This window comes from Symphodus melops (genome assembly GCF_947650265.1).
Source record: "Symphodus melops genome assembly, chromosome: 3".
Taxonomy (NCBI): domain Eukaryota; kingdom Metazoa; phylum Chordata; class Actinopteri; order Labriformes; family Labridae; genus Symphodus; species Symphodus melops.
Window position 1 is genome coordinate 20,993,482 of NC_136693.1, and position 12,079 is coordinate 21,005,560.

At 39.1% G+C, this 12,079-nt stretch overlaps 1 protein-coding gene across 2 annotated transcripts; it reads left to right on the forward strand.

Annotated features, from left to right (window-relative positions):
- Positions 1-2,216: 2,216 nt before the first annotated feature.
- slc7a9 (solute carrier family 7 member 9) lies at positions 2,217-11,815 on the forward strand. Of its 2 annotated transcripts, none has more exons than XM_079339498.1 (13): positions 2,217-2,319; positions 3,154-3,273; positions 4,153-4,300; positions 6,217-6,459; positions 7,297-7,422; positions 7,516-7,615; positions 8,350-8,394; positions 8,812-8,935; positions 9,157-9,260; positions 9,528-9,624; positions 9,829-9,978; positions 11,160-11,334; positions 11,470-11,815. In XM_079339498.1, exons 2-13 carry the CDS (start codon positions 3,163-3,165, stop codon positions 11,529-11,531), a joined length of 1,485 nt encoding a protein of 494 aa, XP_079195624.1. In that variant the 5' UTR covers positions 2,217-2,319; positions 3,154-3,162; the 3' UTR covers positions 11,532-11,815. The 2 variants fall into 2 exon arrangements, with proteins under 2 accessions (XP_079195624.1, XP_079195625.1); XM_079339499.1 differs by having other exon boundaries at positions 11,209-11,334.
- The last annotated feature ends 264 nt before the right edge of the window (positions 11,816-12,079 follow it).

The window sequence follows — 12,079 nt, forward strand, 5'->3', positions numbered from 1 at the left end:
GATCCAAATTATTCTTGTGTTATTTTCTTGTATATTACTATGAGGAGGTGAGGCTTGTCGTGGATTTTTCTGTTTGAATGAAGATCTGAAAGCAAAGTCTTTTGTCTCTGGGTATTTTATTGCATAGAGTAACTTTCTGCAGAAAGGGGTATCATACAAAGTCACATCAAGTGAGTGCCTCACACAATCCCGGTCAATCCCGTTTGCGCTGAAGCTTTATACTCTTAAACTAGAGTTGTACATTTGCATAAAATGTTTCATTGCATCTCTGTGATTGGTCTTCTATAATATTCTAAGATACCATCCCTGTCTAGTCTGCTCTGCAACAATGACTTCATGAGTTGTTATATGAATCGAAACTGGAGTTGTTTCAAGAAAAAGGACTCAAGGTTGTTGAAAACAGGGAGTCGAGGAATGTTGAGAACATGACATCAAAGTTTGCGCATCTGATGTATCTCAACATGAAGCACCTGTGAAACGGTTACATTTTGTGCAGACAGTATCAAATTATTTTTTCCACTACAGGCTATAGCTGCAGCCACTTGAGGAAGGCAATTTTACTTATGTTATGTTATATGTTTTTTTCCCCTGTTTAAACGGTCTAATGCTTTGACAGCATCAAACATAGATAAGAACCCTGCTAAACACACAAAACAAAGTACATTTTTTAAAATAATTTATTTTGCTGGATTTCAGACAGGGAGCTATTGACAGTAGTTTAGTAGCACATTAAAGTGTTGAGTTGCACATTGTAGTGTAAATGTTTCTATTATTTGTCCTTACAAAAGCACAAATTCTTTTCATATTTTTCTCAAACCCCCTCTCATTTCAAGGGAAATACTAGTCTGCAACTTAAGCTGGAGCTTAAATACATGCAGACCCAGGGGGGATAAAGGGGCCAACTCAGACACTGCTTGACTTTAAACCTCTCTTATATGTCTGATCAAAGCTACCAACAAAGGAAAGCAAAACAGGTCATTATGGTTCCGGTGACAGAACATACAACACTTGCAACTAGTTTTTCTTTTATGTATACAGTATATATGCTTTTATTGGATAGGACAGCTAAAGAGAAACAAGAAATGTTGGAAGGAGAGGATAAGGGATGACATGCAGCAAAGAGCCAAGGTCAGATTCAAACCCCCAGAGACGCTGTACATGGGGTGTGCTACATAACTGCGAGACCACAGGTTTATTCTTGATGCAAACATTTACAATAGATATGTTGTTGATCAATACTTAAGAAAAACGAGTTCACACGGTGGAGCATGTGTTCTTTCAAACAAAGTATGATAATATTTCTGTCATCAAAACTGCATTTTTTTCTGGTCTAATTTTAGTATACTAGCACTGTCGTTCATGTACTGCTCTGTGTGCCCTTGAATTGCCCCCCGGGGACACATTTTTTTACAAGTTTTTTTCTAAATTGAATTTAACATTTAAAGAAGTTCGTACCACACTAAAACAGACTGCTGAAGACAAGAGAATGGCAAAGAAGGTAATGAACACACACACACACACACACACACACACACACACACCTACACACACACACACACACACACACACACACACACACACACACACACACACACACACACACACACACACACGCTGGGGTGTCATGTATCCTTATCAAAGAGGCATTGTCAAGGAAGTCAGGCAAGGTAAGGTCAGAAAGGGAGAAAAGTGTTTCACAGTTTTCTGTTAAAAAATTAATCATTTGAACATCAGATCAGTCACATTTAACTTGATGAGGCTGCACACTGTCTTCAGAGGATCAGAATGTTGCCTTTTGTAGCAACAAAAGAAGTGACTGATCAGCTGCTAATAAAATGAAAGTCAGTAACCTCAGTCATACTCTAAAACTCTGTACAACTGTTTAAGTTTAATACTGTAACTGTTTATTATTATTGTCATTTTCCATATTTATCTAACATGAACCCATTACAGACAGTGTTTCAAATTGGTTTTCTAAATAATAATAACATGTCCATTTTATTTTACTATCAGCTCAACTCCACATCAGCTCAGACTGTGTCTACTTTAAAACTAAACGACACAATCTGCCTCCCAGTTATTGCCCACCTTCCTCTCGTTCCATGCTGTCCACAATATCCAATCAGATGAAGGAACCTCCCACTGGGGGAGTGTGTTCAGTCTTGGGGAGCCCATGGTTTTCTTTTGCAATCAGACATTCCTCCTCTCCCCCATTGAACTTGGCTCAGTATCTCCTGTTGCTTCATATCACTGCTGGGAAAAATAACATCATTCAAATATCATGGAGCAGCACTGAGGTTCTTTTTGTCAGAGTCATACGTAAGTGAAACTTTATTGAGAAACTAGGTGTATATAGTCTTGTCAGATTTGTTAGTTATAAACAGAAATTTAACGTTCAAGATGATTATGTTTACAGAGTCTGTCTGTCTGTCTGTCTGTCTGTCTGTCTGTCTGTCTGTCTGTCTGTCTGTCTGTCTGTCTGTCTGTCTGTCTGTCTGTCTGTCTGTCTGTCTGTCTGTCTAAAAATGTCCATGTTCTTGAGTTTGAAGTTGCCGTTTAATGTCTTCCTAACAGTGATTCATACAAGTTGCATCATTCTAATTTATGGTGTTCCCATCAAAGTGGAAAAAATCTGCCCAAAACAAGAATGAAGTTTTGCTGCCACAGAAGAAAGACTTTTTGCACTTACTCTGTCTTTGCATTGAGAGATTTACCACTGAGTAGCTTGATCTAGTGCTGCATGGACAGTTTTAGAAAAGTGTGACATAAAGGAGATTCACCATCACTTTAGACTGCATTAGCAACTGTTACAATGTCACCAGCTATTCCTTTACATTTTACATTATTGTACATGGCTTGAGAAACATGTTGAACACTTCTTCTTTGATCGTTTGTAAACAGCTTATTTGACTACAAAAAACTGGAGCAGTCAGTCAATTCAAAGGATTAACAATTGACTGTTCAACTAGTAGCAGTTTACGGGGTTTCCTGTTCCTGGCCTGTAAACTTTATCATGATGTGTACTGTGATGACCTTTGATAGATGCATCAACAAAAAGATAAGATAAGATATAGCCACTAAGCAACGTAAAATGCATGTGAGGTAAAGGTTCTACAACATGAAACATGTCATTGTGTTTTCTCATCCACCCAGCCGCCTGAAATGGATGAAGGCAGCATCAGGAAGGAGTCGCAGAACGGCTCCAGCGGCCACATCAGGGATGTTCGGACTGAAGAGCAGCAGCCTGCCAAGGCTACTGTGCTTCAAAAAGATGTGTGTATAATGTGGGTGGGTGTGCATGGGTACCGGCTTAGCCAACCTTGTTCACTGCAGATTGTGTGAGAACAACTCACATTAGATGTTCACGCCAGTCGGATCCCAGCATCTGTACCTTTTCATGCTAATGGGGGCTGGAACTGAGTACCAGGAGGTACCACTCCAACCGTCTCTTCATGTTAACTCTACAACGGTCCACTGGGTGTTGTCCAGACCCCCTAAGCCCTCTAAGCCTCTAATTGAGTTTGGATGGACTGAAATAGTTTCACTGGATTAGTTAGTATTAATATTTTAATGTGCTAACAATTAACCAGCACCTATACCTAGTTTCCCCTCAAAAAGTAGCCTACTTCAGAAGTCATATCAGTTTAGCTTTGAGGAGACTTGTAATCAAATCCATGGTAAGCATGCTTTGCTTGAGAGAAATAATTCAGACGTCTCAAGAGGACCCTTGTAAGTACAAAATGGGCAAGTATCACATGAAAAGGATGGTTGAGTTTTTTGGGTCATTGGAGACAAGACCCTAAGAGCCAAAAGCCATGCGAGAATTCGACAGAATTCACTCTGAATCAATGAGACGATACAAAGCCCTGCTGAGCCTGATAACCAGTTTTTGTATGTTTTTGGTCATAATACAATTCGTTGTATGAGGTCAAATTGACACAATGTTGATGATTGGGGTAAAATCAGTTTATTACATCCTCTTAGTGAACATTATGTAAACCTCACAGAAATATGAGCCAATAAATGAAGATATTGAAATTATTCACTGGATGTATAACTTGGCTCCTAATGTTACACAACACTTCAGTAGACAACCATCCACAAGTTCAGTTGTTACCATTGAAATAACACCTTTTTTTATGTTGTGCTCAGGTGGGTCTGTTCAGTGGCATCTGTCTTATTGTGGGAACAATGATCGGCTCGGGCATCTTCATTTCTCCTAAATCTGTTCTGCTGTACTCTGGAGCTGTAGGACCCTGCCTCGTCATCTGGGCCGCATGTGGCCTGTTAGCCACTCTGGGTGAGAACAGCATTCAGAGGCTCAAGGTCACAAAACCAAAGTTAAAACATCTATTTTTCTAAAAACAAGGTCTGATGAAATCATGCCTTTATTGGCACACACTGTGCATGGGGTGAATTTCTTCATAACTCATCCATTTCAAAAGATATTAAGGCTAAAAGTTATTCATAAAAAGGGGACTGAACAATTTTGGACCCAGACGCACAACTCAGACATGTAACGGTGTAACAACTCGTTTTAATAAACTAAATCATGAACAATGTGAGGTGAGAGGTGCAAAGTCCTCGCTCTCCAGTGAGCGGTGAGGGTGCGTGTAATCCTGGTGACAGTTCTCAATTCCCAAACGCGTGAGGTGAAGGCTTGAAACGAAGAGCAGCAGGTAGGCAGACAGGCAGGCAGGTGAGCAGGAGTGTATCATTAACTGCTGATGAGCAGGGGAAAAAAACACGAGGCAGTTAAGAACAGGAACCGTGAACAAAGAACTTCTTCTGACAAAGTACAGGAGCCAAGATACCCGTTACAAACCACTTGTGTTGACAATAATCCAGCAGGGACTGACAGTCGAGGTCAGGCTTATATACTGGGGTTGATGAGAACGAGATGCACCTGGTACCACACCTGCTGCTGCTACAGACCAGGGGAGGAGACACAGGAGGAGCAGACAGACATGGGGAAAACAGACAACACACACAAGTGGGAGGGCACTAACAGGACCAAATCATGACAGGGACTGGAGACAAAGTTGTTTAATGCAACTTTAACACAGTCTTCTTGTGTTGCAGTGTCTCTGAAAATGAGCTGGTAGCCTTACTGGTGTCTTACGAACAAGAAAGCTTTATTGCTCATTTTACCCTCGCTGATCACTGTTTGTTGTATGTACATGTTGGATGGACTTCTTTGACTACATGCAGACTCAAACACTGGCGTATTCTTAGCTACAATTCTATCTTAGGTCTACTTCATACCTTCTGACCTTCATCAGTCAGACGAGTACAGGGATTTACAATCTTCAATAGAAGGACCTTTTCTGACTGTCTGTTCCAAAAGTCAGAACGAAACTTGGGAAAAGGTGTTTAGGTTTTCTTTGCTTCCTTTCCTTAAAACGAGTTATAAAAAGAGCTGAAACAAGATGGTCTCATTAGAATTTTTAAGAGAATGTTAAATAATTTGGAGGCCAACACATCTGGCTATAGAAGTTTTCCATCGAAAAAAAAAAAAACAAGCTGACGATAGTCCAGAGTTTTCCACAAGGGTTGCTCATGGATGAACTTGATTCTTAAACCGAATATTAATATACTAATATATCTACCAGAATCCCACTGTGATGTTACAAGGAGGGCAAATTTGAAACTGTATGTTGTAAGACTTAAGTAGATCCCAAATAAAGGACTGGATGGGCTAATTTTAACACTTTATGGGTCGGTAGACTCTCAGCTTAGTCGTTTCTGTCCATATAGAGACTTTGTAAGCTTTCATGTAATGCTTTGACTGAAGTGTCACACTGTGCAGAGTTAAACTAGTCAAAGTATCAGTGGAGAAACCAACACACCAACAACAACAGAAAGTTATGACTTTCTGTCATTCAGTGACTGTTTTACTGTTCAGTGTGTTTGATATTAACAACAACAGATAAAATGTTCCAGTGCAACATTGGACAACATGCCATGCAAAGAAGACCAGCTGCTCTTCAAAGGGTCAGATTTGTGATACACGTGGCTTTAAAATGTGTGTGATGAAAGATACTGTAAGTGGTCTGAATTAATTGCAGCTAATGCTCCCAACGAAAAAGTTCTTATTATTCAAATTAGTGAGCTGCATTAAAAACTGCAAAAAAAATTTTTTTTTTTAATTTCATATTATTTTCTACTTTGTTTATCTCAGTGTTTTTGTGCATGTGTGTATATTTCTCTACACAGGAGCTCTGTGCTATGCTGAGCTTGGCACCATGATAACCAAATCGGGGGCAGAGTATTCGTATTTGATGGCGGCTTATGGCTCAGTTCCGGCCTACCTTTTTTCCTGGACCACGGTCATGGTGCTGAAGCCCTCCGCCTTTGCCATCATCACACTGAGCTTTGCAGAATACGCCTCCACTCCTTTCTACCCTGGCTGTACTCCTCCTGTTATTGTCACCAAGTGTCTGGCAGCAGCTGCAATATGTACGTTTAACTGTAATCTTTGTGCACAAGTTAGGCAGTAACATAATCATTGCCTTGTAGACGTTTTGGAACAAAATGGGTGGGTGTGTATTTAACTGAGATAGGGAACAAAGAGAAGCATTAAGCAGCTAAACAGACAGACAATCTTCTGAGGAGTGTTTACAGGCCAAAACAGAGCCACATAACTCCTGGATGTGTAAATAAGCAACAGTTTGCTAACACGTTAAAGAAAGGGTACACAATTAAAATCCAAAATACTTTTGAAGCTTCAGTAAGTATCTCAAGGTCCACTAGCCATCTGCTCAGTGTGCTTGTTTAAAATTCTGGTGATTGAAGCCTGCAAAAATTAGCAAAGAGTTAACAATACAAAATGACACAGAGATGATGTACATAGATACCTCAATAGTAGCTGCCTCCCCTGATTGTGCAAGCTTACCCTTAGACAGTGGCACTTTGTATTTCACCATTATATTTGATAGAGAACAATGCACAGTCATGAACTGTAGGAGGTTGTGAGTTAGGGTAATGATTTAAGTGTAGCTTAATTGCAAAACCATTGGCTCATTGTTTTGAAAAGATTTGAGGATATGTCAATTACAACTAAAATTATAAAGATGAAAAAAGACCTGGTAAAAACATTGAGTTGGTTTGTCTGAGGCCCCAGTAATAAAACACAGTTTAGATCACAAATGTATTAGAAGGGTTATGCTATGAACACTAATTATATAACTGATCACAACATGTTAGCATGACAGGATAAACAAATGTCATTTTTTGAACATAGTAATAGTCTGAATATAGACTGTATATTATGATAATGCTTTTGTGTCTTCTCAGTGATGATCGTATCTGTTAACTGTTTGAGTGTGAAACTGGCGAGCTACGTGCAGAACTTCTTCACTGCAGCCAAGCTCCTCATCATTTTAGTCATAGTGGTTGCTGGCATTGTTGTGCTGGCACAAGGTAGGCATCCTTGAACTAATGGTAGTCTTTTCCTTCAAGACTAAGGTATTATTTATTATTTATTTACAATTTTCTTTTCTTTTTTTTTTTCAGGAAAAACTGAGAATCTGTCAAATGCATTTGATGGCACATCTTCATCTGTTGGAGCGATCGGGCTTGCTTTTTATAATGGGCTTTGGGCGTATGATGGATGGTAACTGTTTACCTTCGCTTGAAGTTTTACTGTATGACACTATTGGCCTTTTCTTCTTTCTGGTCTTTATAGTTGTATTTATTGGACGCAGATTCATGGCTGTGTCGTGAGTGGCACTAACTCCACTTTAATGTTACAACAAGTCTTGTGCATGTCAGATGCATTCTGGGCTGATTCATGCATTCATGAGCCTGGATTTTACCATATAAGAATATTGTGTCTCATATGCGTTATCAGCCTGTAGTTTACATTAATTACTTTTCTAAACTTCTTCAAGTTTAGGAGATTGTTCAAGAATATTGTTGCATTATTGAGGTTCCTTTTTTATGTAGCCAGGCCCAAACTCAATTAAAGGTTTACACTCTCCCTGCAAGTTAAGTTACTTTTTCTGGGAGATACGAGTAAAGGTGGCCTAATGTGACCTGTTCACTTTTATTTTAAAGTCATGCGATGATCACAGTTGAAGGCGTAAGTGTTAGGCTGTTTGAAGGTCAAAGAGGTCAATTAGATGGCAAAGAGAGTGAGGCACCACACATAACATCAGACAACAACTTATGGGGACTCCATGCCATTTCAGTATGTTTCCTTTGCAAAGGAGAGGGATAAAGATAGAGATTCCTTATATAGATATCTATAATGAAAGAAACAGTGTTGTCTGTATTTCTGATTTTATGGCAGTCTCTTACACAATTTTCTTGTTTCCTTATTTTCCTGTTGTTGTTTTTCTAAATCAGGAATCAACTAAATTTCATTACAGAAGAGCTGAAAGACCCATACAGGTAATTTTCTCTACAGTTTAATTGTCCAACTCAACTGAGTGGAAAATGTTCAATTTTACAGTATTATAACAAAAAGTCCTTTAATCAATCAATCAATCAATCTTTATTTGTATAGCGTCAATTCATAACAGGCGTTATCTCGAGACACTTTACAAGAGCAGGTAAAGGACCTTACTGTTTGTCTGTTAACATTAACAAAAGAGCAGGTAACAAGACCTTGCTCATCGTTATGTTTACAAAAGCAGGTAAAGGACCTTACTTATGGCTATATTACAAGAGCCCAGCTTAATCCGTCATAGCGTGGCAAGAAAAAACTTTATACGTGTTCTGACAGATGATTTGTCTTGAGCGTGTGATTTGTCTAAGCATTTTATAATAATCCTCAAGCTTCATATATTTTTGGTCTATTAATCTCAGGAACTTGCCTCTGGCCATCATCATTGGGATCCCTTTGGTGTCTGTGTGTTATGTGTTGGTCAACATCGCTTACTTCAGTGTCATGACCCCCACTGAACTCCTGCAGTCTCCGGCTGTTGCTGTGGTAAGTATAATAGGTTGTCATGGTTATCGAGAAGATGAGAGCCATCCATCTTTGCGTTGATATAAAAATAGATGAACAAAGCTGCCATGCAGGAACCTGTTATTATCTCACACGTGCAGACATAATGTTTCTTGTTCGAGCCAGGGAATTAAAGCTGAAACCTGAAAGTATTGATTGACTCTTCTGACTCGTCTTTTTTGGATTTGTTTCTACTTCTTCAGACTTTTGGAGACAGAGTCCTTTACCCTCTTTCTTGGGTTGTTCCTCTGTTTGTTGTCTTCTCTACATTTGGAGCTGCCAATGGAAGCTGCTTCACTGCTGGCAGGTAACAGAGACAGCTGTTGCACAACATATTATATTATATACATATTATATATATTAATGCACTTACTGTATAAATAAACTTCTTTTCTGTCTGTACATGTAAAACACTGCTGACAATACATTTGAGAATGGAAGCTCTATGAGAGACAACAGTAAATAATTATGAATAGAAAAATGATCCATAAATACAACTTGTAATACAGTACAGGAATACCAAATTATCACCAAATGATTACCAAATCCTATTTCTATTTTGCTTTTCTAACAGGCTGGCCTACGTTTCTGGCAGAGAGGGTCACATGGTGAAGATCTTATCCTACATTAGTCTAAAGCATTATACCCCATCCCCTGCTCTCATATTCAATGTGAGTCTCTAAATATTTAACAAGTCACCCATTTTACCCCTCTTCTAACTAAATTACTGCAAAGCTTTTTTTTTTAAATCAAATTATTTGAGAACAAAAGGACCATCTGTAGCAGACTAATTTCTTTTGTAAGTATATATAAATCTGGGGTATACGGAAGTGAGATTACCATAAATACTCTTTCTATGGTTAACTCTGTTTTAGGGTATTTTGGCTATTTGCTACATTATCCCAGCAGACATCAACACCCTCATAAACTACTTCAGCTTTGCTACGTGGGGGTTTTATGGACTGGCAGCACTGGCTCTCATAGTCATGCGCTTCACCAGGAAGGATCTCCACAGACCAGTCAAGGTGAGGCTTATAAACTGTGGAGTGTTTTATCCAAACAAATCTATGAACTCTGATGCTTTGTTTACTGATCTTCACCTTTACACACATTGAGACAACTTCACGAATTCATAATGCTCTTGAACATTTCCTAATATTGTTTGGGTGAGGTCAAGAGGCCAAGTGTATTTACTCAAGTTTACCCAGGCTTTTTCTTTCCAGATCCCAAGTATAATTCCAGTGTGAATCTACTCAGGGAAATATTTATGAAAATTCACAGGCAGTGACTGGGCAGGAGTGTTTTTAATCACGTCACCATTGTCCAAACAATGCGGCTGTTATACTCGCAATAAGCCAGCCTTATATTCTGCTCACTAGAATGCTCTCATCCACACTTTCATTGACACTGTGGATTAGTCCTTTAAAAGGTTGCATTGATATAAAGGCATCTTGGATTTTGGCAGTGTCTTTTTCACATGCAGCCACCTTAGGCCTCCTTACACGGAGATGCTGCGACAGAAACGAAAGGTCAATCCGCTACTCAACTGTTTCGTCTTACTGTCACAGTGTCTCAGTGTAAACAGGACCTTAGACACCCTTGTCCTACAGAGAAAACTTCCTGCTGAAATTCTGGAAGATTTCAGGGGCAAGCCTTCTTAAAATGTCCAAGAGTGCATGTGTGTTTTATCCTCAAATCGGGGAATATTAAAAAGAGAGTAATGAAAAAAAGAACACTCAAATGCAACTGTTGCCTCCACTTGTCTATATTGTATTGGTATTAGAATGCAAATGTAAGTAGCAAATGTTGGCTACGTGTCTCACAGTATTCGAAAAGTTTGCAACGCGCCACGTTTCAGAACCATAGATATCCTATCATTACAAGTCTATGTGTTAAACTAAATTATATGAACACAATAATTACATTACACATTAATTATACATTTCCTTAGAGTCTATGTGGCAAAAAAAGCCTGAGGCATGAGAAGAGCATCGGTCGATGATTTGATTGGTAGGTAAAGACAGGCAGCAGAGAGGAGGGTCCGTGCCTTCCAGGTGCGGATGTGATGGGTTGCTCTCAAATCACAAACAATGTTTGGTTAAGGGGACATGAAATTTCTAAATTATCGTGCATTTGGCCTTTTCTGCAATTATTGACAGAAGAGAAGGCAAAATGATGGTAAAAATACTTGTTTCCATGCATGAAGGTACCGATTGTGATACCAAGCCTGATGGTCCTTGTGTCCTGCTACTTAGTCCTGGCTCCTATTGTTGATAAGCCAGAAGTGGAGTACCTCTACTGCGCTATCTTCATCTTCAGTGGACTACTCCTCTACTACCCTCTCATCCATCTAAAGGTCAAATGGGCAAGAAAAATCATGAGTGAGTTTACCTCGCTGTTTTTACTTGGAGTTTCTCACAAAAGATTTTTTTTTTTTCAAGAAATAGGAGTTCTTTGTATTGTTGAGCTCTCTGTGCATTCTGCTGATGTGGCTGTTGACCTCAATTCCCTTGTAGGTCCCATCACCATGCATCTCCAGCTGCTGATGGAGGTAGTGCCTCCGGAGAAAACCAAATGAGGAGCCACCGCTCTGACAACCGTGTGTTGTTTTAAATAGGTGGGTTAGAAATTGGGTGCCCAGACTGGATCGCAGCCAAACATCAGAGCTCACCTCTATTGACAAGCTGCATATATAAAGTTCAATGTGATGCACTTGTTTGTAAGCCTTTGTAGATGGTGGGTGAAATCCTTTGTCTTGTGGGTTCACAGATGAGTGTTTTCAGAGTGTGCCCTTTAGGAGCAACTCTGCTGTTTATAAAATGTACATAAAAGTGTATGAATATAAGGTTTACTAAAACCCTTCTTCTGATGTAAGAAAAGGTACCATAAGGAAACAGAATGTTAGGTATAGGCCTTTCTTGAGATAAACACCTTTTTTATGTATAAAAATAAAGGATTTTGTTTATGCTTACATTTACACCTGATACTTTATTAATATGTTCTACTTTGTGTGTTTTAATCTAATGGTCTGACTTTTTAGTTAAAGGTATTTCGTAAAGAAGGCTTGCAGGAGTGATTGCACATTCCAACATGTGTTTGATGTGGTGATGTCCCTTCACAGTCAAT